At 62.8% G+C, this 26,783-nt stretch overlaps 5 protein-coding genes across 21 annotated transcripts; 2 read left to right on the top strand and 3 right to left on the bottom strand.

Moving 5' to 3' along the window:
• NARFL (nuclear prelamin A recognition factor like) lies at positions 3,085-9,789 on the top strand. Of its 4 annotated transcripts, XM_018040441.1 has the most exons (11): positions 3,170-3,597; positions 4,451-4,546; positions 5,893-6,036; positions 6,252-6,384; positions 6,853-6,987; positions 7,206-7,324; positions 7,420-7,549; positions 7,656-7,728; positions 8,176-8,313; positions 8,671-8,828; positions 8,910-9,789. In XM_018040441.1, exons 1-11 carry the CDS (start codon positions 3,532-3,534, stop codon positions 9,146-9,148), a joined length of 1,431 nt encoding a protein of 476 aa, XP_017895930.1. In that variant the 5' UTR covers positions 3,170-3,531; the 3' UTR covers positions 9,149-9,789. The 4 variants fall into 4 exon arrangements, with proteins under 4 accessions (XP_017895928.1, XP_017895926.1, XP_017895930.1 ...); XM_018040437.1 differs by having other exon boundaries at positions 3,131-3,597; positions 7,656-8,313; XM_018040438.1 differs by lacking the exon at positions 3,170-3,597 and adding an exon at positions 3,604-4,318 and having other exon boundaries at positions 7,656-8,313.
• Positions 9,801-12,910, bottom strand: HAGHL (hydroxyacylglutathione hydrolase-like). 12 transcript variants are annotated; one of them, XM_018040454.1, is made up of 9 exons: positions 12,771-12,904; positions 12,130-12,440; positions 11,715-11,779; positions 11,510-11,627; positions 11,331-11,439; positions 11,152-11,255; positions 10,853-10,954; positions 10,475-10,626; positions 9,801-10,197 (listed from the first exon to the last, which is right to left on the bottom strand). In XM_018040454.1, the coding sequence occupies exons 2-9, from the start codon at positions 12,232-12,234 to the stop codon at positions 10,029-10,031; spliced, it is 924 nt and encodes a 307-aa protein (XP_017895943.1). In that variant the 5' UTR covers positions 12,235-12,440; positions 12,771-12,904; the 3' UTR covers positions 9,801-10,028. The 12 variants fall into 12 exon arrangements, with proteins under 12 accessions (XP_017895943.1, XP_017895941.1, XP_017895944.1 ...); XM_018040452.1 differs by having other exon boundaries at positions 12,130-12,349; XM_018040455.1 differs by having other exon boundaries at positions 10,475-10,554; positions 12,130-12,349; positions 12,771-12,899.
• Positions 13,058-17,333, top strand: CCDC78 (coiled-coil domain containing 78). Of its 3 annotated transcripts, none has more exons than XM_005697343.3 (14): positions 13,058-13,585; positions 13,784-13,903; positions 13,990-14,076; positions 14,254-14,406; positions 14,510-14,593; positions 14,691-14,758; positions 14,876-14,954; positions 15,039-15,164; positions 15,393-15,580; positions 15,711-15,852; positions 15,974-16,017; positions 16,602-16,668; positions 16,742-16,842; positions 16,935-17,333. In XM_005697343.3, the coding sequence occupies exons 1-14, from the start codon at positions 13,352-13,354 to the stop codon at positions 17,044-17,046; spliced, it is 1,605 nt and encodes a 534-aa protein (XP_005697400.1). In that variant the 5' UTR covers positions 13,058-13,351; the 3' UTR covers positions 17,047-17,333. The 3 variants fall into 3 exon arrangements, with proteins under 3 accessions (XP_005697400.1, XP_013829966.1, XP_013829965.1); XM_013974512.2 differs by having other exon boundaries at positions 15,681-15,852; positions 16,746-16,842; XM_013974511.2 differs by having other exon boundaries at positions 15,681-15,852.
• FAM173A (family with sequence similarity 173 member A) lies at positions 17,340-18,828 on the bottom strand. The gene is made up of 5 exons (XM_018040458.1): positions 18,491-18,828; positions 18,175-18,279; positions 17,943-18,083; positions 17,723-17,773; positions 17,340-17,595 (listed from the first exon to the last, which is right to left on the bottom strand). The coding sequence occupies exons 1-5, from the start codon at positions 18,650-18,652 to the stop codon at positions 17,374-17,376; spliced, it is 681 nt and encodes a 226-aa protein (XP_017895947.1). The 5' UTR covers positions 18,653-18,828; the 3' UTR covers positions 17,340-17,373.
• On the bottom strand, positions 21,992-23,991 carry METRN (meteorin, glial cell differentiation regulator). The gene is made up of 6 exons (XM_018039842.1): positions 23,894-23,991; positions 23,657-23,749; positions 23,421-23,610; positions 23,210-23,318; positions 22,396-22,512; positions 21,992-22,308 (listed from the first exon to the last, which is right to left on the bottom strand). The coding sequence occupies exons 1-6, from the start codon at positions 23,989-23,991 to the stop codon at positions 21,992-21,994; spliced, it is 924 nt and encodes a 307-aa protein (XP_017895331.1).

Below are 26,783 nucleotides of genomic sequence, written 5' to 3'. Positions count from 1 at the left end.
GCTTAATACGGAGCACCTTTCCGCAGGTGGCCCTGCCAAGCTGGGGCAGCAGCAGTAAGCCCCTGCCCCTGGCCCAAGTCACCCCCCCAGTCCAACCCCCATGGGGGCAGCTGGGGGGTCCGTGGACCACAGACACCTTGACCGCGTGGGCTGCACCCTCGAGGCATATCCCTGCTCCTACACCCCAGCCACGTGGAACCCCACTTCTGTCCAGCTTCTTGGGGGGTATTGACCCACACCACCATAACATAGAGAACGTGTTTCAAAATCACGTTTCGGAACATTTTTATTTTGGGAAAGAAAAACTACCTTTTACTTGTCCCCACCGGGGTCATTGTATTCCCACTGCACACAGACTGCCTGGCAAAGACAGCTGCTGGCCCAGCCCGGGACGGATGGTCCTCAGCACCAAGGCCCGTGTCCCCTCTATCTGCCTGTGTCCCCTGTACCTGCCTGTCTGCCGGCCCCTAGAGGAGGGGGCTACAGCCAGGTGAGCCACACCCCATCATGCGGCCCTCCGCTGAACCCCCCGATTCCCATGAAAACATGGACACGTGGCCTGCGGTGGACTGAATGCTTTCCTGCAGAACCTGTGGACGGGGCCTTATTTGGAAAAAGAGCCTTTGCAGACATAATTAAGTCAAGGCTCTCGAGAGGAGCTCATCCTGGATTAGGGCCCCAAACCCAGGGATCCTTACAGGATCAGAGAAGTGGGGAGACACAGGAGCCATGTGACAATGGGGACAGAGCCTGGAGTGACGCAGCCCACGCCCGGGAGGCATGGACGCCCAGAGGCTACAGGGTGGGATGGATCCCCCTGGAGCCGTTAGCGGGGCCCAGGCCTGCCAACACATTGATTTCAGACTTCGGGCCCCCAGACCACGAGAGAAAACTCTTCTGCGGTTGTAAGCCTCCCAGCTGTGGTTTTGTCCCCGCAGCCGCACGGTTCCGACTTCTCACAGGGTGAAACTGAGTCCACGGGCAGGAGGGCTCAGTAGATTCACATGCCTTGGTAGAAACCCCGCCTGCTCCTGTCCAACCACCAGACGCTTGACGGTCAGGTTTGGACAAAGCAGGTCCTGTGGGCGTGGCCAGAGCAGAGGACGAGCTCTGCACCGGCTCGGGTTCAGGGACAGGGGTGCCCACACACAGCCAGAGCGTCAGAGAAGGTGCCTACCAACCTGGCCTCAGGAGCCTCAGCCCCTCCCTGTGTCCTCATCTGGCCCTCGCGGTCCCCCACGTGTGTTAACACTGGCATTGCACATGGGAAGCGCACGGTGAACGCTCGATAACGATGATGATGAAATAATTTGCAAAACGTGAGAGCACACACTGGAGGCGAGCTGTATCGTTGGCACAAGAGCCTAGCGGCTCTAGGGACATGGCTGTGAGTTAATAAAATACCCCAAGGGGCTGAAAAGTCCCCAGCTCTTGGCTCTGCTCAGAGCAGGCAGGAGGAAGACGGGCCCCCATCGTATGCACGTGTGTGTATGTGTCAGAGAGAGAGAGGTCAGAAACCCCTGTTCAGCTTTTTTAACCAGAAGCTGGCTCTGGCACTCCCCCAGGCCCTCCTACAGGGGTAGAGCAGGGTGTGCTTACTTCCTGGGCCTCTGGGGGCCTCTTGGGGTAGCCAGCTTGAGCGGCAGCCTCCAGCCCCATTTTTAAAAATAGCTTTAAAGAGATATAAATACACATACCATGCAATTCACCCATTTGTAGTGTGTGATTCAATGGTTTCTAACATAATACACTATTAATTTTAAAATTGTGTTAGAACATACATAACAGCCTGGTAGCTCAGTGGTAAAGAACCCACTTGCCAATGTGTGAGATGTGGGTTTGATCCCTGGGTTGGGAAGATTCCCTGGAGTAAAAAACGGCAACCCACTCCAATAATCTTGGCTGGAAAATTCCACAGACAAGAGGAGCCTGTCTGTGGGCTACAGTGGGGCTACAGGTGGGCTACAGTCTGTGGGGTCTCAAAGAATCAGATATGACTGAGCACGCACACAGTAGAGACTGTCAAGATTTCAGGTGCCGTACTCCAGCCCTTAGGCAGACATTGCCAGGACACGGAGGGGATGCCGGGGCCTGGAAGCCCGCAGTACAGCTCCTTGGGAAAACCCCTCTTGATGCTGGGAAGGAGCTCCCATCCTGGGAGCCAAGAGGACCAGCTGCAGGGGCTGGAGAAGGTCACGCCGGCTTGTGGGCTGCAGCCCCCTGGACTCCACACTTACTCCACAGGCAGGTGAAGAGTCAGCCGGTAGCGCCCACGTCAGGCAAGAACACCAAGAGCGGAGGCCGCAGCGGGCTCCCAAAACGCGAGATCACGCCCAGGGGATAGTCTGGGGCTGACCCTGCCAGGGTACCTTCAGGGCTGGGCCCAAGTTGCGAGGATGCACCAGATTTGACCAGGGGTTTTCTGGAAAGCCCCCACAGGAAGTGGTCATTAAATGTATATGAGGGAGACGTCCTTGGTGGTCCAGTGGTTGAGAATCCACCTTCCCACGAAGCGGACATAGCTTCGATCCCTGGTCGGGAACTAACATGCCAGATGCCACGGGCAGCTAAGCCCAAGCCGCAGCTACCGCCCCTGCGCTCCAGAGCCGCGGCTCCACTAGAAGGGACGCCCCGAGCGCCAGAACGGAGACCCAGCGCAGCCAAAATGAAAATAATAATAATAATAAAGACTTAAAGAATGTATATGACCACTCAAGAACTGAGTCCAGCCAGCAGCGTTCTATCCGCGTTCCACAGAGAAAAGGGCTTTTCTCAGGCTGCTGCTGCTGCTAAGTCGCTTCAGTCGTGTCCGACTCTGTGCGACCCCAGAGACGGCAGCCCACCAGGCTCCCCCGTCCCTGGGACTCTCCAAGCAAGAACACTGGAGTGGGTTGCCATTTCCTTCTCCTGGCTGGTCTCCGGAAAAACCGGGGGCGGGCTTGCCAACGCAGGGGACGCGGGTTCGATCCTCGGGCGGGGAAGATCCCCTGGCGGAGGAACTGGCAACCCACTCCAGTGTTCTTGCCTGGGAAACACCATGGACAGAGCAGCCACGGGGTCGCAAAGGCGTCGGACACGACCACGTAATTGAGCACACACCCTCCCAGAGCCGTGGGGACCTGCACCGGCCAGCAGCCTCGGGGGAGCCGCTCCGCACCCCTGCTCCCATTCCCTTCTCACTCCAACCGAAGCTGGCCGCCTCTGCGCGCCCGGCGCCCTTCTGGGTTCTTGGGCTGGTCCAGAACCAAGAACAGCGCCTCCGCAGCTTCTCTCCGGGATGAGACTGGTGGAGGCGAGCCCGGCGCCCCGAGGGAGTCACGGCCCCTTCCCCGCGGCCCTCGCCGGCGCGCAGGCGGCGCGGGTTGCGCGGTGCCCGGCCCGCCAGCAGGGGGCGCGCGCCCCCGGGAGCCCGGCCGAGGGGCCAGCTGCGCGTGCGCACGCGGCGCTTACCGGCAGTGTGGCGGAACTGTCTCGCTGTTTCGCGGCGTTTGGCGACGCCGTCCGCGCCGGGGCCGGCGGCAGTGTGGCGCCATGGCGTCGCCCTTCAGCGGGGCCCTGCAGCTGACGGACTTGGACGACTTCATCGCGCCGTCTCAGGTGGGCCGGCCGGGCGGCTGCTTAGCGCGAGGAGTCCTCTCCGCTGCGGTCTCCCCCGCCACCCCGAGAGAGGGGCTCGGAATCGGGGGGGCCTGCTCGGTCGCACAGCCCCGCGGTTTCCGTGTCCCCTTCCCGGGCGGCCGCGACAACCAGAGTGACCCGGCTCGGGGCCGGGAGGCCCCGCCAAACTTCCCTGGCCGGCCCCTCGCCCCGGCGCGAGGGCAAGGGGCGCGTTCTGCTGCGGTCGGCGTGGGTGTCGCCCCCGCGGGAGGAGACAGAGCGTGTCCCCAAGGGGACAGGCCAGCCGCACGTGAGGGCCGCCGGCCGCCTCCCCTGCGGCCCCGCTTACCGGTTGCCGGCAGCCGCGCGGGCCCAGGGCTCGGCCGAGGCGTGCCGGGGGCGGTGGGGTTGAGGCGGGGCGCGAGGGGCCGGACGGACCTCCTGCCAAGGCTTTCCGAGGCTGCTCGCTGGGAACGCGACGGCCGGCGAGCTTCCTCTCGGGCGGAGAGGAACGGGGGAGAAAGGAATCTTTTTCCAGGAACTGGGCGGGGCAGAGCTTTTCTGCCGACCCTCGGCCTCCAGTGAAACACTGGCCCTCCGTGCGGTGCCCCACCCGCCATTTACTGGCGGTGTCCGCGGACAGGTTAGGTTGGCCACCCGCCGGCACCTGCATCAGGTCAGCGACCTCGATGCGGGCAGTGTGTGAACGCGCGCGAATAGGGTAAGCAGCCACAGCGCCAAGACCGCTTCTGCGGTGGGAAGGCCGGAATCAGGGCAGAGTTTTCGTCCCAGGCGGTGTGGGGGCCTCTCCGCCGCTGTGCGCTCAGGCGCCCTTCGGGTCTTTTACGGGTAGGACTGCATCAAGCCCATGAAGGTGGATAGGAGGCCGGGAAGCGGCGTGGCCAAGATCCACATCGAAGATGACGGGAGTTACTTCCAAGTCAGTCAGGTAAGTTCCAGCCCAGCTGACCTGTCCAGTGACAGGTGCAGTGACCTGGCACCTTCCACGTGTCACCAGCCCTTTTTCAGGTGTGCACTGCAGCGGGCTCTTTGCCGAGGTGGCAGTTCTGGCATCTCTCTCTCTCAAGTTCTAATTGTGTAACATTTCCTAGTCCAGACCACTTGTTCTTAGTGAAAGCTACTTCCTGTGTAACTGAGCAATGCCAAGACCCTGGTCCCACGGCGTTAAAGTTGACACCCTGACTGTCTGCCATTTGGATCCTCAAGAACACCCATGCTGTCCCGAGGACTGCAGGCACCACTGGGCGCACCGGCCCAGGGGTCCCTCCCAGCAAGCGAGGAGCCACAGGATGGCTCGCGGCGGGCCAGACAGAGGGAGCCAGCGATTCCGGGGAAGGAGTCGCTGTTTACTCAGCCCTGGAGGACGACCTGGCAGCCCAGCTGGGGTCCCGCCTGAGCCCAGCAAGCACGGGAGGCGGGGTCCTTCATGGGGCCAGGGGCCCTGCTCTAGGGCAGCAGGGGTTGACCTGGAGGGAAGGCCGAAGCACATCAGTCCCTGCTGGCCTCGAGGCTGGCCGGGCCAGGAAAGCACCCTGAGCTCTGACTGCTGCTGCAGTGCAACGCGGGCCTCGCAAGTGGACTGGGAGGGGGTCCCGGCTAGTCAGCCCCCAGTCACACTTTGGGCCCCTGAAGCTCTCCCGGCCCTGACTCAGACCACTCCTGTGTGTGCAGAGGAAGTGAGGGCTCTGCTGGGCCCGTTTGCAGCTCAGAGCTGCCCAGCCACCGGCCTGGAGACCAGTGTGAATGCCCAGTCCTCGACTGGCTGGCGTCGTAACTGCCCCTTGCATGCCTCGCCCACTCTTCTCTGTGCAGGTGTTGGGGGACACAGGCTCCCGCCATCTCCTCCTCCCTGTCCCTCTGTCCTGTCTTCTCTCATCTTCGCCCTTGCCTTTCTCTTCCTTCTCCTTTGAGAGCCTGGTCTTGAGCGTTTTCCTGTCCCCGTAGGCACAGTCTGGGGGCCAGTGACGAGTCGGCTGCATCTTTGCACTTTTAATGTCCATGTCCCGCCCCTGGCGGGCAGCAAGGCTCTTTAATACAATACGCCAGCCACGTTTGTACCCGAGTTAGGATTTGGTGCTTCTAGGAAAGTTTAGAACATATACTTCTGTCCTAAATATTTAATTTCTAAAAACTTACGGCACATACAGCCAGCCAGCTGCCACGCTGCTTGTCAGCGCTGTGAGCCAGAGAATGAAGCTCTCCCATGGGTCCTGTCCTGAGCGCTGTGTCCTCGTGTGGAAGGGCCCTTGGGGTACTGGGTTCTCATGCTTCTAGGATGGAGGGATGAAGAAGCTGGAGAAGGCGAAGATCTCGCTGGACGACTGCCTGGCGTGCAGTGGCTGCGTCACCTCAGCGGAGACCGTGCTTATTACTCAGCAGAGCCACGAGGAGCTGCGGAAAGTTCTAGGTGCCAATAAGGTGAGCGGTGGGCCGTCTTCAGATGCCACGCTCACCCAGCGTCCCTCACTAGTGTCGTCGGGGCAGCTCATCTCCTGGTGTTACTTCTCCTGGGGACTCCTGGCGTTGAAGTGTTAACCTAAACTTCGAGTTCTGTGTGTTTGCAAAATTGACACGCCCTGATGTGGTCAGGCTGTAAGCCACACAGAGTGAGCCGTGGGTCCCGTGCTTTGCAGACAGCAGCACCTGATCAGCAGAAGCTGGTTGTCATCTCGGTCTCGCCTCAGTCTAGAGCATCGCTGGCTGTGAGGTTTCAGCTGAATCCTACGGATACCGCCAGGAAATTAACAGCATTCTTTAAAAAAATAGGTAGGTGCTGAACCTTGGCAAGCTCCTGCGAGGACATGGGGCTAGGGTGACGCCCAGCTGTCACTGGACTTAGTGTATCAGAAGCTCTGCTGGAGGTTGACTCAGCTTGAGGTTCTGTTGTGATGATTGAGAGCAGGGCCTCTTAATAAAAAAAACCCCTCAGTTTTGATGCTGCACATCCCCGAGCCTGGAGTTCACCTACTCTTTACTTCGTTTTTAAATTATCACCACCAAGGCACAGTTCTCAGGCCTGAGTTTGGCTCCTGGTCGGCCCCTGCACGCCAGGGGCAGGGCTGGGAGGGCGTAGAGGGCTCAGTGCAGGTGGCTGTGCCGGCGTGTGCGGGGTGGCGCCTGCAGGCCCAAGCTCAGAGGCAGGGCACCGGGCATCCACCACAGGCGCGTCCGGTGATGCCTGCCCACCCTGGGCGCAGCAGTCCTTCCGGGAGTGAGGTGGGTGCTCCCTCACAGGCGCACACTACGTGTTCGACACCGCCTTCTCGAGGAACTTCAGCCTCCTCGAAAGCCAGCGGGAGTTCGTGCGGCGGTTCCGAGGACAGGCCAACCCCGAGCAGGCCCTGCCCGTGCTGACTTCTGCCTGCCCAGGTGTGCGCCCGCGGCCGGTAGCTGGACGTGGTGAGGAGGGTGGGGGCTCTTTGGCAGGAGCCGCTTCAGTACCTGAGGGGTGATCATGGGGGTGCTAGAGACACGTGTCGGCAAGAGCAGAGCAGGGGGCTCCTTAGTGGGACCCTAACCCCTTGCATGAGTCGGGCCACCCCCAGAAGTCACCTCACCGCCCCTCTCACGCCCTGCGTTGGCCTCAGGCTGGATCTGCTACGCTGAGAAGACCCACGGGAGCACCCTCCTTCCCCACATCAGCACTGCGCGGTCCCCACAGCAGGTCATGGGCTCCCTGGTCAAGGATTTCTTTGCCCAGCAGCAGGTAACAGGGACCCAGAGTGAACCCCCCTGCGGCGCCCCCCACGCCTCCCCCCATCAGCCCCGCACCACCGCCTCACTGCCACGCCCTGCGCACAGCGGCTGACTCCCGACAAGGTCTACCACGTGACAGTAATGCCCTGCTACGACAAAAAGCTGGAAGCCTCCAGACCCGACTTCTTCAGCCAGGAGCACCAGACACGCGACGTGGACTGTGTCATCACCACAGGTGCGAGGCCGGGCCGGCCGGCGCCGTGGCCGGGAGCCCTGCGTCCGTAGCGGCCCCTCTCGCTCGAGACTCAGCTGAAGCGCGTCTGTGCTGTGGCCTCCCGCAGGTGAAGTCTCCAAGCTGCTGGAGGAAGAAGGGGTCTCGCTGGCGGAGCTGGAGCCGGCTCCTCTGGACAGCCTGTACGTTGTCACCGGCCGTGTCGGACGGGCTGTAAGCTCACCCAGCACCGGGTGCTCTCCACCGGGGTGTCCCAAGGGTCCAGATGGGTGGCAGAAGGGGCCGCGGCCCTTGACGCAGGCACTGGCCGCCTCCCTTTTCCCTCGCCTGGCCTCCCTCGGCCCCTCGTGTGCCTCAGTGTCAAAGATGCTTGAGCTCCCGACAACTGGCCGATGGTCGTCAGAGCTGACCCTGACTTCACACAGGTCTGAGCTCCCGGGACAGGTGGTACGACAGGGGGGACAGTCCTTTGCTTCACAAGCCTCCTCCCGACACACCTTCAAAGCCTTGGGCTCTATGGCTCATCTTCGGCTTAGAAAGCAAACGCTCTCAAACCTGAGACAGAGGTTGCTCAGAGGCCTCGGTGGGCAGCGGCCCCAACACCACCTGAGGCCTGGCCTCTTCCCCAGGTGCAGCAGTGCCTCTGCCCAGGAGCCCACCAGCCATCGGGGCGGGGGCTCAGGGGGCTACCTGGAGCACGTGTTCCGCCATGCAGCCCAGGAGCTCTTCGGGATCCATGTCACTGAGGTCACCTACAGACCCCTGAGGTCAGTGGGGAGGGCCATAGCTGGGCCCTATGCTCTAGCTCAGGTGACGGGACCAGCACTTCCGAGCCCTGGGTCTCCTGGTATAGCTCAGCGTCCCCTACCCACAGCACCGTGGTACATGGGGGCGGTACGGAGCTCCTGGCACACACTGTGTCCTGATGTGAGCCCCCACTCCAAGGAGGGTGGGCTGGGGCTCATCTGACCATGGGAAGGAGGGGTTCCCATTCTACAGGCCAGGAACCTGAGGCTGGGGCTACCTGCCCCACTGGTGGGAAGGAGCGTCTTCCCCTCCCCCTCACCGCCCTCACCGGGAGTGAGCCTGGTATGCTGTGTGGACAGCCAGGTCTGTGCCCTCAGGAACAAGGACCTCCAAGAGGTGATTCTAGAGAGGGAGGGCCAAGTCCTGCTGCACTTTGCCGCAGCCTACGGCTTCCGCAACATCCAGAACCTGGTGCAGAAGCTCAAGCGCGGGCGCTGCCCGTACCACTACGTGGAGGTCATGGCCTGCCCCGCAGGTAGCTATGGGCAGGGGGCCCCCGGGACCCTGCGTGCCAGCTGGCACCCTCCATGACCACACCTGCCCTCCTCTGCCACAGGGTGCCTCAACGGAGGGGGACAGCTCAAGGCCCCCGACACGCCCGGCAAGGAGCTCCTGCAGCAGGTCGAGAGGCTGTATGGCCTAGTCAGGACAGAAGCACCGGAGGATGCAGCCGGCGTCCAGGAGCTATATGAGTGCTGGCTGCAGGGCGCAGGCTCGGAGCGGGCTGGCCGCCTGCTGCACACCAGCTACCACGCGGTGGAGAAGGCTGGCTCTGGACTCAGTATCAGGTGGTAGAGGCCTCACGGTTCCAGCCGGTCCACTGCCACCAACACCAGGACTCCTGAGAAGGTGGGGGGTCTCCAGCAGGGCAGTTGCCCGAGACTCCGAGGGGCACCTCAAAATGCTGCAGGGACACTGGGACCCTTGGAGCAATGGAACTCGGGATCGCTCTCACCTGGACTCCTCCTTCGGGGCTGCAGGCTCTACCGGCCGCTGGCCCTCTCCATGGTCCTGAGCCCTGAAAGGCCCGGGCTCCCCCTGGGTGTGGGGGTCTTAGCTCGTCCCGTGGGAGGGCTCCTCACCCTCCATCTCTAGAGTCCCCCCAAACTCCTGTGGGGCGGTGGTGACAGGCTGGACCTGCCCAGCTGGTGAGGTCACAGCAGAGCCTGGGGGACCTGCCACACTGGGCAGCTGAGGACACTGGCCGGACACAGGCAGCCGGCCCATGACTCCACCTGGGGTGGGGTGCCCCTCCACCGAGACCAGGTGTCTGACAGAGCTGTGATGCCTGGGGCCGGAGAACCTGCCTCCCGGGGGCTGAGTCCTGTGTCCACAGCTGGACCCCCACGGGCTGGGGCCGGGGCGGGACAGACTGAGTCAGCCCCCCAGGCACATGCCTGAGAAGCTCATCTCTAGTAAAAACAGGTTCTTTTTGAGAGTGTCTGTCTGCATCAAGAAAAAGGCCTTTCAAAGCTTTATTTGAAGTTCAGGAGCCCTGTGCACTCCACTGTACTGTGTGCAAACACCCCTGTCTCACTGTGGCCCAGAGTGGGGCAGGGTGTCCAGCCCCATAAGTGCCAGAGCGCCCACCCTCCGGGGCCGGGCAGGACTGAGGATGGCTGGGCCCTCCTGTGGGTTGAGGGAGGAGGGCTGTGTGGCCTGGCCCATGTAGAGCTCACTTCTGCCGGGGTGTGCTCAGGAGCCCCCACTGCAGCGCGAGGAGAGCCCGGGCCTGTGGCTGCAGCGGCTCAGCCGCCCTCTCGAAACTCGCTCGCTCCCTGCAGAGCACATCCAGGACGTCGGCTGGGGCCACCTTCCCCGTGAACTTGCGCACAGACTCCTCTCTGTGGGGAGAGGGGGCACCATGGGGCTCAAAGGGATCCACGGGGTGAACCAGACATGGTGGTAGAGACAGCCCAGGGACCGGCCCCCCTACCCCCTGGTATCCAAATAAGTGCAGGGGAGACCCAGAGAACAAGTCGGCCCCGTGCCAGCCTGTTGTACAGCGAGGCCCCTGGGGAGGACACAGGTCCCCAAGATGCACTGGCTCAGGCCCTGCCCCATGCTCCCCAGCCCCCCTTACCCACACAGGAGGGCCCCAGCACGCTGGCCAGTACTCACGCCACCCTCAGGAAGGGGTTGTAAAGGAGTTCCTCGCCCAGAGTTGCAGGCACTGTGGGCACATCATCCTCATCCCTCTGCTGGAACGAGCACAGGCCCCAGTCACCGCCTTGTCTGGCAACCCCAGGCAGCTTGGCTCCGTCACCCGCAGCCTGGGGGTTTGAGCCCAGGCCCTGAAGGTGAGCACTTGAGGGCCAGACTGCAGGTGGCCCAGAGCCTAGAATGGGTGAAAGCCCCAGCCAAGCCAGGCCTGGTCACCCAGGCCAGAAGTCACAGCTGACACCCACCCCCCTCCCCAACACACACACTTGGTGCTGTCCTGGCCCCAGCCTGCCCCACCCTCCAACCTTGCCACTGAGAGTGGAGGAGCGGCCACACCTTGGCCCACGACAGCTTAGCCTTCACGTGGTCATTGTAAGGCTCCACTTTCTGTGCGAACTCGAGGTTGCCCAACGTGTGCTCGTGACCGCAGAATACCTTCTGGAGAGACGAGGTGCTCGGGTGCACAGCACGCCCACGGGCAGAGACGCTCCCCACCCCCTCGCCGGTCCACTTCCTGCCATAGCTGGCAAGAAGGCAGTCATCCTGAACCCTGGCGTAGGCAGGTGCAGTGCGTGCTGCTTATATGGGAAGCCGGGCCCCCACAGCCATGAGAGGGCAAGGGGCAGGCTGCTCACTGTCTCGGGGGGCAGGGTGCCCAAGGTCTCCACCAAGCTCTGGTACATCTGCTGAGCTGTGCCCTCCAGGCGTGAGCCGCAGCCGGCCACGGACAGTGCATCCCCTGGGGAGTTGGGTGGGTCAGAGAGAGGAATGGGGCACGGGGAGGTGGGGCAGGTGGGTACAGGGCAGCCAGTACCCGAGAACACGGCGGGAGGGTCCGGACACTCCTCTTCCCACAGGAAGTAGCTCATGTGGCCCAAGGTGTGGCCAGGTGTCAGGAGGCAGCGCACGTGGATGGCCCCAAACTGTGGCAGAGGAGCAGGTGAGGATGTTGGGCCCAGGCTCTCTCCCCGTCCCTCCCAGGCGCACGCTCACCTGCAGCTCCTCGCCATGTGCCAGCCTGCGCGTCAGCGCACAGATGCGCTCGTCCGCACCCAACACCACCAGACCAGGCAGCAGCCTCGCCAGTTCTGCGTTGCCGCGAGCGTGGTCCCTGAGGATGGTTGACAGTGGAATCACAAGGGGTTGGGGCTGGTTGGAGTGAACCCGCCTGCCCCAGCCCTGCCCCTGTGGCACTCACCAGTGGTGATGGGTTGTCAGCACAGTGGTCAGTGATACCCCCTCCCGGCCCACGATCTCCAGCAGCTGAAAGGGATGGGAGTTAGGGACATGCAGATGGCCCAGGTGGCTGCCTGCATTGGGGCACCAGGCCTGGGTGCACAGTGCCCCAGGCACGGGATGGTGCTAGGGGCAGCAGAGACCCAGCAGACGATTAGTGAGCACACACTGCGTACAAAATAGGCACCAGATGAAAAAGTTCAGAGATGGTTCTAACCTCAGAGGAGAACCAAATCAAGAAACCCTAAACTCCAAATAACCAGAGACCAGAAAATAGGGGAGGGTCTGCCCCCAGCAGTGTTGTCCAGAGCCTCTACCAGAGGCTTAAGGTGCCTGGGCCCACAGCAGTGCTCCCGCTGCCTCAAACCTGCCCTCACCCTTTTGGGCACGGCCACGTCCACGGCCACAGCTTCCCGCGTGCGCTCCTCGATGACCAGGTACATGTAGTTGTCCTCAAGCACAGGGATGACTTTGACCTTCATGACCTGCAGAGTTCAGCCGCACTGCACCTCCTGAGCCCCTTCCTCAGCGTGGGGCTGCCCTCTCCAGACTCCAGGCAGGGCTGTGTGCGGGAGGGGTCAGTTCCACACACAGGCGCTGGGGGCCAGAAAGGAGCCTCGCTGGCTGCTGCCGGACTGTCCCGAGGCCCGTCTGGAAGGCCAAGCTCCAGGCTCCAGATGACCTGCAGCTGCGGGGACCAGTCCCTCGCCGAGACGCCTCCCGCCGCAGGCTCCGCCCCCACGCCAGAAGCCCCGCCCATAAACCACGCCCCCGCCCGGTCCCGCCCCCAGTAGGACCGCTGCCCGACTAAACCCCGCCGGCTTTCCAGGCCGCCCCCCTTCCCCCTCCCGGCGCAGCGCGACCCCGGGCCCACCCCTCTCTGGGCCCCGCCCCTCTCCGGGCCCCGCCCCTCTCCGGACCCCGCCCGTCTTCGGATCCCGCTCTCAGCGCCGCTCCGCAGGCCCCCGCCCCAGACCCCCTCCCGACCCGGCCATCCCCTTCCCGAAGGTCCGCTTACCTCCGTGGGCTGGGCCAGCTGGTCGCGCGGACTTCCTGAAGGACAGGCGGACAGAGGCAGGCCTCGGGCGCCAATCCCGGGGCCTGGACGGAGCGCGCCACTCACGCCGCCGCCAACGGTCCGGGCCCCAGGGGCCCGCCCGCGGGGCCGGCCCGGAGCCTGCGCGCCGCGGGACCCGAGCCCGGCGCAGGCAGCACGCGTGCGCGGAGGGAGCGCGCGCACTCGTCCGGCCAGTCGCGCCCGGAGCTCTGGTGCCTACTCCGCGAAGCCCTCCTGGCACCGCGCTGAGCCAGTCTTCCTGAGTCCCCCGGCCCCGGGTTGGGACGTCTTCGGTCGGGCTGGGAGTATAGGGAGGCTCCCGTTTGTTCGGTTGCTCGTCCCGGCGCCCAGCCTGGGGGCCTAATGAGTGTGGAACCCACATGATAAGGCAAAGGGCGCTGCCTGAGAATAACAGTAACAGGCGCGGCCGCTCGGCTCCCCGTGCGCTGTCCCACACCTCCCGAGCCTGGGCCTTCTGCGCACTCCTGGTTCCATCCTTGCCCCTGAGACATGCTGGGGTGACCGTCTGAATTTCCCAGATAATGAAAAGGAAGCCGGAAAGGTGTCACCAACCACTAAACTGTCCTGCTTGCCCTCGTGGGCGGGGCACCGGGAGTCTCCTGGGAACGACAGAGGCCTTGGCAACACAAACCACGGTGTTGCAGCAACAGGCCAGTAGTCGATGCGACACTGGGCTTAGGGCAGCCTGCAGTCCCTTCTGTGTATGTATGGAGCATGTGGCAGCCCCAGAGCCCCCTCCTCGGGCCACTGAGAACGTGAGTCCTCCCAGGACACTGCTGCTTCTGGGGTGTCCCCTGTTCCCTCACAGGCCAGGAGGGGTGTATGTACTCAGGACCTGGGCCTGATCCTGGCCACGGGAGAGCCTGCAGCTCTGCCAGGCTGGGTGTGCAAGGGTGAAGGCCACAGCCCGGGCCTGAGACGAACCTTGGGGTTGAGTGGTGGTGCCTCCCTAGGTTCTGCCACGGGCCGAGGCCTGGCTGCCTGGAGTCCCTGGGGGTGCTGCAGCCTGGGCCACCAACCTTGGGATAGAGCTTCCCTCAGACCTAGAGCTGAGTGAGGAGCAGCGGCTGCAGGTGGGTGTGGGGCTTCTGGGTGCTGGCAGGAGGGAGGGCATCCCCAGGGCCTCACAGACTCAGCCTCTCACCCTGACCAACCGCAGGTCTGCAAGGAGCTGGTCGACCTGCAGATCAAAAACCAGCGCTTGCAGGAGCAGCACGATGCTGAAATCTTTGAGCTGAAGAGTGAGGTGGGCAATGATGTGTGCCCAGGTGTGGCATCCTGAGGGCATGTGGGGGGGTGCAGTTGTGCCCCGAGTGACTATGCACACTCGCACTCTGTCTGTACACACTCACACACCCCACCTGTCCTGTGGATGCCACGTCCCTGTGGATGCCCAGATGGACGATGACCTGGTCTTCCGCAGATCCTGTGGCTGGAGAGCCGCATGCTGGAGCTGGAGCTGCAGGGAGCGCAGGCGGCCCCAGCAGAGGCTGATCCAGGGCACCACCCGGCCCTGGCACAGGAGCTTGGGCACAAGGCCAGGGGGCAAGGACACTCCTTCCGTCACAGACTCCAGGTCACCGGGAGTGCACGGCGGGAGGTGGGGGCGGGGGCTGCCTGGGTGGTAACTAAGCAGGTCCAGGGAGGGACAGTGAGGCCTAAACAGCTCTTCTGTGCAGGCACAGTCCACAGACTTCCTGACCCCCGAGAACAAGCAGCAGGAGCTGGGGGACGGCACAGGTGTGCAGCCACCCAGCCTGAAGGTCTGTCAGGGTTTCTCCCAGCCTGGGGTGGAGGTGGGGTGGGACAGGGGACCCGGGCTGTGGGCTTTCATCCAGCCAGCCGTCCTGTGCCCCACAGCTGCCGGCAGAGGCAAAGCGGGTGCAGGAGCAGCACGGGGCTCGGCAGAAGGCCCTGGAGACATGTGTGTGAGTGGCTTCCTCCCTCATCTGGGACTGGAGGGCCCAGCGAGCAAGGGGGCTGTTCTCAAGGGGAAGGGGGGGGTCACCCTTCCTGGGCCCGGCTGAGCCTCACACTGTCCACAGGGCAGCCCTGGGCCGGCAGCTGCAGGGAGCCTGGGAGGAGGCCAGGACAGCTGGGCAGCAACTGGCTGCACAAGCCGTGGTGAGGCCCAGCCCTACCTGCTTTGCAGAATGGCTTCGCAAAGTCCAGCTGTGGACACAGACTCAGGGCCTCCTCCACCCCCAGGTGTTGTCTGCCTGCCGGGGCCAGCTCCACCAGGCTGAGGCAGAAAACGCCCAGCTGCAGCTGCAACTCAAGAAGCTGAACGAGGCGTATGCCATCCGACTAAAGCACTGTGCCCGAATCGTGGCCGTGAGCACCGAGGGGTGGCCCTGTACTGGGTGGGAGGCCTCTGGGTCCCAGGGAGCCTGAGCCTGGCCTGACTGCGATCAACCACCTCCGAGAGACTCTTGACCTTGTTGGAGACTTCAGGCCTGTCCAGCACACTATCCTCAGACCAGCTCTAGGGAGGGAATTAAGAGGGAGAGATTGGATTCAACCAAGCCCCACCCTTCCCGGTCCTGGCCCCGCCTCCTCCAGGGATACGCAGATGGCGCAGGCCCGAAGCCCACAGTCGCAGCCCTTCGGACATTCCTGGAGACCACTCTGGAAGACATTAGGGCAGCTCATCACAGCCGTGAGCAACAGCTGGCCCGGGCCGCCCGCTCCTACCGCAAGTGCCTGGCAGATCTGAGCCGGAGGCATGAGGAGCTGCTGACTGCCCACAGGTGGGCCCCTCCCTGAGACGGGCACCCCGGGTTGGACGGCCCCTCCCTGAGACGGGCATTGGCGGGCAGACGGCCCTGTGAGACCCGGTGCGGGGCTTAGTGTGCAGCAGATGCTGGTGGATCCTGTCAGGGCCCCTAGGACCCGCAGGGCTGCCTTTGGTGCGGCCCCCTCAGATGTGGCGCTGCTGCCCCAGCACACAGTCACCGAATCCAGCCACCAGATGGAGGACCAGGCCAAGCTGGAGAAGCAGCTCCAGAAGCTCAAGGCCCAGGTGACCCCTCTCTGCTGCCCCCTAACCCACCCCAGGACCCCTTCCAGGCTCAGCCAAGCCCAAACCTCCAGGCCTTGGAGCAGCCTGCCCTGTTTAGCAACCCCTGCTCTTGTTCCCACAGGAGGGATCCAGTGAAGTCTCCCAGGGAGGCACATTAGAGCCGCAGTGAGTACCTAGTGTGGGTGCTGGGGGGGCCCATCTATTCTGGAAGGTGGCTACAGGGGCAGTGTTGCAGTTGCTGCAGCGAAGTGATCTCGCTGTGACTTCCAGTCTCGGCCTGCTTAGGAGACACTGTCTCAGAAAACCAAGTGCCTGGAGTGAGGAGGGGTCCTGACAGGAGAGGGGTTAACCTTGAATGGGAGGGTCAGGGAGACGCCCCAAGGAATGGACATCTCAGCTGAGACTCAGGAGCCCCAGCTGTAGACCGCTGGAGGCATGGACAGTAGAGGGCCTGACCCAGGACAAGGCAGGAGCAGCTGCCCGGTTACTTTCACAGCCTTTGTGCCTTCATGTTCCCAGCGTGAAGCCTCCTTACTGACACTGCAGTCACTCAGCTTTCCGAGTGGCCAGTGGGGCCCCCACAACCGCCCCCCGCCATATAAAGATGGCACCAAGACTCAGGCAGGGCCATCCCAAACTTGCTCCCAGGAGGAACCTCAAGGACCGCAGGGCCCTGACTTGAGCAGGGTTGTTGATCAGCACTTGGGTCAATGCCAGCTCTCACGCCCACCCCTCTGCCTCCTCTCAAGGGGCCTAGAAGCTGCATCCTGGGCCCAGATCCGCCAGAATCTACAGGAGTTCGCCCGTGGCACCCAGGTAGTGAGCAGAGCCTGGCCTGAGGCCCCTCCTCACACTGCGCCTGGCTCACGGCTTGTGTCCCCTACGCCAGGCAGAGCTGGAGCGGGAGCGGGCACAGCTGCTGGTCCGCGCCACGATGGCAGAGGAGCAGCTTTCTGAGCTACAGGAGTATGTGGACCAGCACCTGGGAAGGTGGGCCTGGGATCTGGGGACCTCAGTCCCAGGCACTGGCAGCAGGGCTTGTCCACAACCAGGCAGGTGACTAACCTGGTTTCTTTGAGCAGGTACAAGCAGGAGATCCTACGGCTGAGAAAGCTGGCGGGTACAGGGGACCCCTGGAAAGTGGGGGCCATACCTTCAGACAAGCCCCAGCACCCAAGGACCTGCAGCCACTAACTGGTCAACAGGCAAACCTGGAGCAGAACTCTTCATAGTTAGCCAGCATGGCGCTCTCCCCAAAGCACCCCCTGGAAGATGACTTCACCCAGCCCTCCAGCCAACAAGCAGCAGGGTGGGGTCTTCCCTTGTGGTCCAGTGGCTGAGTCTCCACGCTCCCTACGCAGGGCACCCTGGTTCAATGCTGATCAAGGAACTAGATCCCACATGCCACAACTAAGAGTTCTCAAAAGATCCCACGTGCTGCAGCTAAGACCCAGCATAACCAAATAAATAAATATTAAAAAACAGAATCAGGGTGGAGCCCAGAGTCTTTATTGCGTACAGTCAGCCAGTCTGAGAACCGGGGGTTCCAAGTACGGAGGCAGAACCGGGCCCTGGCACAGCCTGCCCAGCGGGCCCACCTCTGTGAATGTCATAGGCCCAGACTCGGTCCAGGCCCTCACCTACCACAGCCACAGGCTGCCAGGTGGGGAGGGGGAAGCGCCCAGACACCACGCGGGCTCCTGCAGGCAACTCTGCCTGCAGCTTGTCCTCCAGCAATGGGAGCTGTGGGAGAGAGGGAAGGGTGGCGTGGGCAGGCGGGTCATGGCTCCCCCTGGCAGCTCCTCCAAGCCCAGTGCCTACACTGGGGATGGCCTGGGCGTCCCATGGAGTCAGCAAACCCCAGACCTACCACACTAGGAGCCAGGAACACAGACACATTGTAGCAGTCCCTCAGGCTCACCTGCAGGAAGAGAAGTCACCCCAGCTGGGAAAGAGGTTTGGTGGGCATGGAGTCACCACAGCTTCCAAGGCCCAGCCCCAGCCTGCCAGGTGACAGAGGCACCATGCCAGAACTGGAAGCGTGGAGAGCAGGCGTGGGGTATGAGGGGATCCAGGGCTCCCTGGGTTACCTTCCAGAGGTCCTCACGGTGGTAGCGGACACTGCCAGCACAGCCTGCCCTCCAGGCACGCAGCCGCGCCAGTCCCACCAGCCAGGGGTTCAGCTCGTAGCCCACAGCGGGGCAGAGGCCGCACCTGTGGGCAGCCAGCACCTGTGGGCCCAGAGAGTCAGGTCCAAGAGACGCGGAGGCGCGCTCACAGAAAAGGTTATAGCAAAGATGTCCCCACACACACAGTCCTTACAATCCTACCGTCCCCAGAGCCCAGGTCCACTGTCTTCCCAGGACGACCTCGCAGCAACGACAATACGTGCTCCACCTGCCTGGCACTCGCGCCGACATAGGGCACCTGGACGCGGAAGGCGGGGCTGTGAGGGTGGGGCCCGCCTCCCAGGCCTCCTCTCTGGGCGAGGGATGTCAGGTCCCACTTGAAGCGAGCCCCACCCCACAGCCCCGCCGGCCCAGCGCAGCAGCACCCTCCGCCTCATACCTGCGCTCAGCGCCCCGCCCCAGCCCGGCCCACTCGGCCGGCGCAGGCCTGCCGCGCCCCGGCCCCGCACCTGCAGGCGCAGCGGCACGCGGCGGAAGCCTGGCTGCAGCAGCAGCGCCCACACGGCGTAGACTGCCAGGCCCGAGCCCGCCGCCACCTGCAGCAGCTCCAATGGGCCCGGCCGCCGCTCGCGCAGCTCCGTCAGCGCCTCGGCCGGGTCGTCCTGCTCCATGGCTGCGGGGCACTGGTTTAGGGGCGTCCCGCCGCAGGGACCCTCCCCGGCTCAGGCCCGAGATCCTCACGCCCCAGCACCGGGCCAGAGACAGCCCCTCCCCGCCGCCCTCGGCCTGCACCGCGCAGCTCCTTCCTGCTCCGCACCCTCCCGACCCGGGTCGCCGACGCCGGAAGGGGCAGGGCGGCGGCCTCTCCGAGACGCCGGAAGCGGCCGGTCCGTTCGCGTCCCTTTCCCCCCGGGTCCCGGGCCCGTGCCGCGGGTTCCGGGGCGGCCCTCGGGTTCTGGCCGCACAGCACGCGGCCCGTAGCGCTCGTCCCTCAGCCGCGGACGTTGCTGCAGACCCTAGTGCGGCGCGTCCCAGAGCGGGGGCCGCCCGTGGGCGGAGGCCCGTGCGGTCTGGCTGGAGCCCAGGGGCGGCGGTCCGCCTGCGAGGAAGGGCTCGCGAGGCTGAGGCGGCGACCAGCACACCCCGATCGCCCGCCGAGCCCAGGAGCAGTCTCGGGGGGCCCGGGCCCTCCCACGGCTGAAGGCAAAGAGCCCGAGTGCGCGGGAAACGCCGGGCTCTGCAGAGGCGGGGGCGGGGGGTTGGGCTCCGCTGAGGGGCCGAGGGGGATTGACAAGAATTCAGCAGAACCGAGAAGACAGATGGCTGTCTCAGCGAGACGGGAGGGGAGGCGAATACGAGGGGCTGGACCCTCTGGCAACTGGCCCAGCCATGGGAGTGGGAGCAAGAGCCCCAGGAACTGGGGAGACCACCTCCTTTCTCCAGAAAGCATCACACACACAAAGAAAGATCGAGCTCCCAGAAGTACCCTGGCAGAACTTGGGAACGGGAGAAGCAACTGGCAGGACAGAGCCAGGACCCGCTCCTGAGGCCAGAAGGCCTTGAGTGGTAGAAACTTGTCTGCACACAGGCTCCTCCTCCATCCATGGCCCGTCAGGAGGCCCAGCGGGACGGACGCTGCTTCAGGCAACGTGGACCTGCCGGATACCACTGTCCCCTCCCCCCGCGAAGTGCTTTACACTGGGGCCTCGCTGCCACCAGCGTGGAAGACAGGTGTCCTTGTGCCCTGCTCCCGAGACCTGAGTACTGGAGAGGAGGAGGGCTGCTCCCACCTCCAACCCAGAATCTCCTGCCTCCTTCCTGGCTCCCACTGCCCTTCCCCAGAAAGGGAGGACGTGCACTGGGCTTACACAGCATCCCATTCTTGCCTCTTTAGTTCCTCAAATTATTCCTGGTGCCTGGCACAGCACCTGACACCTAGAAGAAACTCAATAAAAGCTGGTCAAGTGAATGACAGTGCCTACCCAGACTCCCCCGTGAGCTCATTCACACGTCCTTCACTTTCACACCTGCATCTGCCTGTCACCTTTGGGCACCGGAGCACACCTCCGTGAGTACAGGCGCCCAGCGAGGCCCCCAAAGGCATCTGCTCCCATAGCCCCGGCCCACATGCTCACCCACACCTTTCCCTTTGGCCCCTTCCTGGAGAGCAGGCATGAAGCTCCTGGCCTAGGCCTTCCTGGTGCCTCCCAAAGCACCCTGGGGCTCCTTTGGTCCTGTTGACCACACCCACTCCTGCTCTTTCTGCTCCTCCTGAGCTGGTTGCAAAGCCAACACTTTCTCTGGAGGAGGATGTGTGCATCAGAGGTTCTTCGTTAGAGGCACTTCCTGGGGCAGGTGGGTAGAGGCCAGTGTCCAGCCGAGGGCCCACCCCAAGGCAGCTGCCCTACATTTTTATGACAGATGGTCCCAGAGGCAATCCACAGTGACCACTGGGTGTGGCCGTAGGCCTCTCTCCAAAGAAGAGGAGAGCTGGCCAGAGCATCATGCCAAGAGCCAAGGGTAAGGCATCCCTCAGGTCCAGAGGGGAAGCCCTCCTTGGCCAGGGCCTCTGCAGAGAGGAGGGGGCAGGAGAGCACACCCCCCTCCTTCTCTGGTCTTTACTGAGACACTCCCTGTTGGGGGGGAGGGAAACAGGTATACAAGGGTCTGGTCGAGGAGAGAGGTCCATGGGAGATCCAAATGTGGGGTCATCAGTATGTTGGTGGTATTTAAAGACAGAAGGCTGGCCTTGCTCAGGATGTAGTTGGAGGGGAGGTCTGGGGCCTGAGCCCCAAGCAATCCAGGATTGCCAGTCTGAGTCTGGGGGAGCAAGAGGCTCCGCAAGGAACCTTAAGAACAGCAGAGGTGGGAGGAACCCAGGGATGCTTGCCCTCCAGGGTGACTGTACCCCCCCTCACAGTTCTCAGCAGTCCCCTCAGCAAGCAGCCCGTCTGAGGGAAGAAGTATGTCCCCCCAGCACTGTAGCCTTAGACAGTCTGCCCCACGGAAACTCCAGAGCAGCTACTGGCGTGTCGCACTCTCTGCACAGGGCATGGCCACACGAGGCACCGACACCAGCTGAGTCTGGCAGTAGGCGCCCCAAGGAACCTTGCTCCCTTCCTGCCGGCAGGATGGCAGGGCTGCTTCTCCAGTAAGGACTGCAAGTTGTTTCTGGGGCTCAGCCCAGGAATCTCCCCAGATATGAGCTATGGGACTGCGTCAGCAGAGCCAGCTTGTTCCAGGTTCCGAAGTCCCCCATGCACAGCCCCTCACCTCCTTCTCTTCCCCCCACCTCCCCCCGCCCCCCACCTGGCACTGGGCCTCTCAGTTTCAGGGCCTTCGGCATGGTCCAAGGCAACGACAATTAGGCCACTGGGGAGAGGTGGTGGAAATGGTCCTTAAGAGACCCCACTGTGTGCCCCCACCCACTGGAAATGGGCAACAAATAGGACCCCTGCAGGAGAGACCCCACAGCTGTGGGGGGAGCACATCGGAGGGGCCTGGGGACAGAAGCCCATTCTTCCCCATGGGTGGGGTGGGGCCAGGGTGACTGCTGGGCTTGCGACACACCACTTGAGGAAGTCGGCAGGTTGCCAAACCGCAGCCCCTTCCCTCAGGGTGGGAAGTGGGGTTGCCTGGCTGCCCACCTGAGACCTTGGGGGTTACGGCCCCTTTTCATTCCCACTCTGAGCGGTAGAAGCACCTGGCATTGGGGCAGCAGACCGAGGGTCACGTGAGAGGGGGTCCCTGCGTGCCCCCAACAGCAGCCCCTCGCCTGGGCATGGGCTGCGTGGCTGCGGGCGTGGGCTCTCTGAAGCGGGAGCTGTGCATCCCCTGAGGCCGTGGGAGGAGAGAACGGAGTGAGGCGGCCTGGGCTGGGGGCCACGTGCACACTGGCTCACCCATTCAGCGCTCTCACTGGTCATCACTGTTACCTCAAAAGCAGGTGATGCTGTGATGCCGTCCGCAGGCCACCCCCCACCCTCCCCAGCACCCTGTTCCCAGGCCTGTCAGTCCAGCACCACCTCGCAGGGGTGCAGGTGGTCAGCGTGGGCAGCTGCGTAGGCACTGCTGAATTCCTGGAGGCGGGGAGCGCAGCCCAGCCAGGCCTCACCAAAGCGGCTCCAGCCCATGAAGAGGAAGGTGCCAGGGCCGGGGTGCACACCGCAGTGCAGTGGGGTGCGAATGGAGGCCTGCCCCTGGCCCCCGGAGCCCCCCACCCGGAAAACCGGCAGTGTCTGGCGGAGGACGCGGGCAGCTGCCACGGTGATGACAGATTCCTGTAGCTCTGCATCGTGGGCGACTCCAAGGATGCTTCCGTAGATCACTGTGGGGACACGTGTTGGCCAGTGGCCTCAGGGGAAGACAGGCCCCCGGGTCCTCCCCACCACCCGCCCTGCAGTGGGGCACTCACCAAAGTCACTGGTGCACACGGCCAGGAGGAGCTCGGCATGACTGCAGGGTCTACAGGTAGCTGACATGTAGGGCAGGTCAGGAGTGGAGCCCTGAGCCCTCCCCTGGCTGGACACTCCTGTGTCCAGGGTGAGGGCAAGCTCCCAGACCCCCCCTCAGGGCCTGATGGCACCTGGGGTCTGAGGGAACTTGTGTGCACACTCTGAAGACAGCCTGCACTTGTAACGCTAAAGGCTCACGTGTGTGTGATGCACACACAGCCATGGGCCAGCACGCAGGCATAGGGCCCAAAGGCCTGGAGCTGCAGGGCCGGGTTCCTGCCCGTCTTCCACAAAGAACCAGCAGGCAGTAACTCCCTGTCTCCCAGAGCTGCTTCCTGGGGCGCAAAGACACCAGCCCAGTCCCCGGGGCAGGAGGTTATGATGGGTTCGGGGGTCAGGGGACAGAGCAGACAGCGTCGCCATCCCCCGTGGGGTCAGGCTCCGACCTCCAGGGGAGCAAAGAGCTGGGCCTGGTGCCCTGCGGGGAGGCGGGGCTGCGTCTCCATGGTGACGGGCTCACAGTGGACTTCTGTTGTACTGGGCTGGGGGAGGGGAGGGAGGTCACCGCCGGGCCAGGGAGCCCTGGACAGCTTTGGCCGCCATCCCCTCCCCCAGCCCTTCAGGACCAGGGGCCCGGATGGCCCTGCCTGGTCTCACCTTCCAGGATTCTGCCCCCCGCCCCTCCCCACCTGCCCTGCCTGTGACAAGCCGCCTCAGTTTCTCCTCCGGTGCGGTGGGGAGGACAGTCAGTTCTCCACCCAGACCCGCACTCACCATCCGCTCCAAGGCTGCGGGCCTGCGGGGGCAGCTCCTGACGCCCGTCCTCCCGCAGCTCGAAGCGGAAGGAGGCCACGCGGCGGCTGAGGTCGGGATGCGGGGTGGCCTGCAGGAAGAGGGCCCGGCGCTCGCGCGGACCTCAGAGCGCGCATCGGGCCCCAGCCGGGCGCTGGCCCTGGGCCAGCAGCAACTCTAGAGCGCCGCCCGCCCGCTCCGCGAAGACTTGGGCGCCTGCGAAGGGCCGCGTCGGCCGCAAACAGACGATGCCCGGCTGCGCGCCAGGCTCGGAGCCGCCCAGGGTGAGGCGCAGCGCCCCGGCCGGGTACAGCCACTCGATCTCGCCCTCCGCACAGGCCAGGGAGAGCTGTCCCACGCTGCCGGGCTCCTGGGTCAGGCCGCTGCGGAAGGACAGGTGGCGCTGAGACGGGCGGCCCGAGTCCCCACCCGGCCAGCCCGTTCCCCTTGCACTCCGTCCCCGGAAGCACCAAGAGCCGCGTCCACTGGCGGAGAACGAAACTGAGGCCCGGGGTGCAGAGACTGGGAGGCGAAGGTGGCAAAGGCAAGGGTTAGGCCCCGGGACAGAGCGCCCGAGAGGGCGGGCGGCACATCTCCCAGCCCGCGCCTAAGAGGCGCACACAGCACATGGGGTTGGCCCGTGGGGGCTTCCAGTGGGGCTCGTACCTGCCCCTCCAGCTGCAGCGGTCCTCCGAGTAGCCGGCGCGAGCGGCCGCGGCCAAGAGGCAGAAGCAAAGCGCGCAGAGCAGCGCAGGGGTCGGCATGGCGCGGGGGACGCGCGGGGGCGCGGCGGGAGCAGCCGGGGGCGTTGGCCCCGGCCCCGCACAGCCCCGACCGCCCGCGCCGCTTGCCACGCACCGGGCGGCAGCCTGAGAGCCGCTCAGGCAGTGGGCGGGTCGGACGGCCAATCGCGCCGCGGGCCCCGAACTTTCCACCAATCGCAGCGGCGCTCTCGAGGTGGGCGGATCGTCAGGGGCCCGGGAGGGGCTCCGCAGACGGGGAGTTCTGTGCCACCTCCTCAAGGCACCCCTACTCCCCGCCCGCCTTCAGCCTCGCCCTGCACGCCGTCCTGCTCGGGCCCCTGTCCTCCAGGCCTTCGGTGGCAGTGGTGCCCACTGGAACATCTGGGGTAGGGGGGCTTCATCTGGGGGACTCTCTCCAAGTATGGTACCTGGGCCTGCGTCCCCCATCTCTCCCCAGCCTGGCCCTGGTGACTTCCCACATGACAGGTGGGTAACCCCGGGATGCGGGTCAGGCTCGGAGCAAGAACAGCCCTAGCCCCGGGGTCAGGCCCTGGTAGGTCGGGCCAAGCTGGAGCCGGGCCCACTCTCTTAGAGGAAACTCGCAGCCAGGTCACTGTGGAGTCCAGGGCAGGAGGAGAGGCGGGTGGCGATCAGCTGGGGATTGCAGAGATGGCCAGATAAAAGGGAGGACGGCAGACAACCTTTGCAAAGGCCTCATGGTGTGGACCCAGTGGACAGGCCCCAAAGAGCCTGGTGAAACGTTGGGGTTGGATTACAGAGGCCTTAGGCCCAAACCCAGAACTGCAGCCTCAGTACTGGACCGCTTGGGGTCCCTGAGAGCTTTGGCTGAAAAAGACCCTCTGCTGTCTCTGGGTGTGAGGTCCCCCCGCCCCAGCCTCCTGCTGCCCTGGGCCGGAAGTCCACCCTGACAGATGAGGCAGACAGCGCCAGCGGGAAGGAGACATTGGAGCTGCTGCCAGACTGAGCAGACCGCCGCCTCTTCCCTGGCCCCACAGCCCTTCCGGGCCAATGAAAAGCCCGGCACCCACAGGGCTCAAGGGCTCAGTTGCCCCTGGCCCTAGGCAAGGCGGGTGGGAAAGTGAAAGTGTTAGTCACTCAGTCATGTCCAACTCTTTGTGACCCCATGGACTGTAGCCCACCAGGCTCCTCTGTCCATGGGATTCTCCAGGCAAGAATACTGGAGTGGTTTGCCACACCCTCCTCCAGGGAAGCTTCTCAACCCAGGGATGGAACCCAAGTCTCTTATGTCCCCTGAACTGGCAGGTGATGGGTTCTTTACCACTAGCACCACCTGGGAAGCCTCTCAGTGAAGTAAGCCAGCCGCAAAAGATGAGTCTACTCACATGAAATACCAAAACAGTCAAATCCATAGTGAAAAATTAGAATGGAGGCTGCTTGGGGTGAGGCAGTGGGGAATTGGTGCTTAATGGGGACAGGGTGTTCATCTGGGAGGAACAGAGTGTTCTGGGGGTGATAGTGGTGACAGTGGTTTGACACACACACTCGACACCCCAGTACACTTGGAAATGGTGAAGATGCTAAGCTTTATATGCATTTTACCCAACTACGAATTTAGAAAGGGGCGCACAGGGCAAAAAAGATTTTCAAAAAAAAAAACAAAAAAAGATTTTCGTGACCCAGATAACCACGATGGTGTGCTCACTGACCTAGAGCCAGACATCCTGGAGTGTGAAGTCAAATGGGCCTTAGAAAGCATCACTATGAACAAAGCTAGTGGAGGTGATGGAATTCCAGTTGAGCTATTTCAAATCCTGAAAGATGATGCTGTGAAAGTGCTGCACTCAATATGCCAGCAACTTTGGAAAACTCAGCAGTGGCCACAGGACTGGAAAAGGTCAGTTCTCATTCCAGTCCCAAAGAAGGGCAATGCCAGAGTGTTCAAACTACTGCACAATTGCACTCATCTCACACTAGCAAGGTAATGCTCAAAATTCTCCAAGCCAGGCTTCAACAATACGTGAACTGTGAACTTCCAGATGTTCAGACTGGATTTAGAAAAGGCAGAGGAACCAGAGATCAAATTGCCAACATTCATTGACTATGTTAAAGCCTTTGACTGTGTGGATCACAACAAACTGGAAAATTCTTAAAGAGATGGGAACACCAGACCATCTTACCTGCCTCCTGAGAAATCTTGTATGCAGGTCAAGAAACAACAGAACTGGACATGGAACAGACTGGTTCCAAATTGGGAAAGGAGCATGCCAAGGCTGTATATTGTCACCCTGCTTATTTAACTTATATGCAGAGTACATCATGGGAAATACCAGGCTGGATGAAGCACAAGGTGGAATCAAGATTGCCGGGAGAAATATCAATAACCTCAGATACACAGATGATACCACCCTTATGGCAGAAAGTGAAGAAGAAATAAAGGGTCTCTTGGTGAAAGTGAAAGAGGAGAGTGAAAAAGTTGGCCTAAAGCTCAATATTCAGAAAACGAAGATCATGGCATCTGGTCCCATCACTTAATGGCAAATAGACGGGGAAACAATGGAAACAGTGACAGACTTTATTTTCTTGGGCTCCAAAATCACTGTAGATGGTGACTGCAGCCATGAAATTAAATGACGCTTGCTCCTTGGAATTAAAAAGCGGAGACATTACTTTGCCATCAAAGGTCTGTCTAGTCAAGGCTATGGTTTTTCCAGTAGTCATGCATGGATGTAAGGGTTGGACTATAAAGAAAGCTGAGCGCAGAAGAATTGATGCTTTTGAACTGTAGTGTTGGAGAAGACTCTTGAGAGTCCTTTGGACTGCAAGCAGATCCA

Source organism: Capra hircus, chromosome 25 (genome assembly GCF_001704415.2).
Source record: "Capra hircus breed San Clemente chromosome 25, ASM170441v1, whole genome shotgun sequence".
Taxonomy (NCBI): Eukaryota; Metazoa; Chordata; class Mammalia; order Artiodactyla; family Bovidae; genus Capra; species Capra hircus.
This window is presented reverse-complemented; position numbering and strand designations above follow the sequence as displayed.

Coding starts and splice junctions, on each gene's coding strand:
- CCDC78 (XM_013974511.2), top strand. CDS start 13,352: ATGAAAAGGAAGCCGGAAAGGTGTCACCAACCACTAAACTGTCCTGCT. Junction 15,165..15,392: donor ACTGTGCCCGAATCGTGGCC/GTGAGCACCGAG, acceptor CGCCTCCTCCAG/GGATACGCAGATGGCGCAGG. Junction 15,581..15,680: donor GAGCTGCTGACTGCCCACAG/GTGGGCCCCTCC, acceptor TGCGGGGCTTAG/TGTGCAGCAGATGCTGGTGG.
- NARFL (XM_018040437.1), top strand. CDS start 3,532: ATGGCGTCGCCCTTCAGCGGGGCCCTGCAGCTGACGGACTTGGACGAC. Junction 6,037..6,251: donor AAGTTCTAGGTGCCAATAAG/GTGAGCGGTGGG, acceptor CGTGCTTTGCAG/ACAGCAGCACCTGATCAGCA. Junction 8,314..8,670: donor GTCACCTACAGACCCCTGAG/GTCAGTGGGGAG, acceptor CTGTGCCCTCAG/GAACAAGGACCTCCAAGAGG.
- METRN (XM_018039842.1), bottom strand. CDS start 23,991: ATGCCGACCCCTGCGCTGCTCTGCGCGCTTTGCTTCTGCCTCTTGGCC. Junction 23,750..23,893: donor CGCTGCAGCTGGAGGGGCAG/GTACGAGCCCCA, acceptor TTCGCCTCCCAG/TCTCTGCACCCCGGGCCTCA. Junction 23,611..23,656: donor AAGGGGAACGGGCTGGCCGG/GTGGGGACTCGG, acceptor GTCCTTCCGCAG/CGGCCTGACCCAGGAGCCCG.
- FAM173A (XM_018040458.1), bottom strand. CDS start 18,652: ATGGAGCAGGACGACCCGGCCGAGGCGCTGACGGAGCTGCGCGAGCGG. Junction 18,084..18,174: donor GCTCTGGGGACGGTAGGATT/GTAAGGACTGTG, acceptor CTGGGCCCACAG/GTGCTGGCTGCCCACAGGTG. Junction 17,774..17,942: donor ACCGTGAGGACCTCTGGAAG/GTAACCCAGGGA, acceptor CTCTTCCTGCAG/GTGAGCCTGAGGGACTGCTA.
- HAGHL (XM_018040448.1), bottom strand. CDS start 12,234: ATGAAGGTCAAAGTCATCCCTGTGCTTGAGGACAACTACATGTACCTG. Junction 11,440..11,509: donor CACATGGCGAGGAGCTGCAG/GTGAGCGTGCGC, acceptor CCTCTGCCACAG/TTTGGGGCCATCCACGTGCG. Junction 10,198..10,474: donor AACCCCTTCCTGAGGGTGGC/GTGAGTACTGGC, acceptor CTCTCCCCACAG/AGAGGAGTCTGTGCGCAAGT.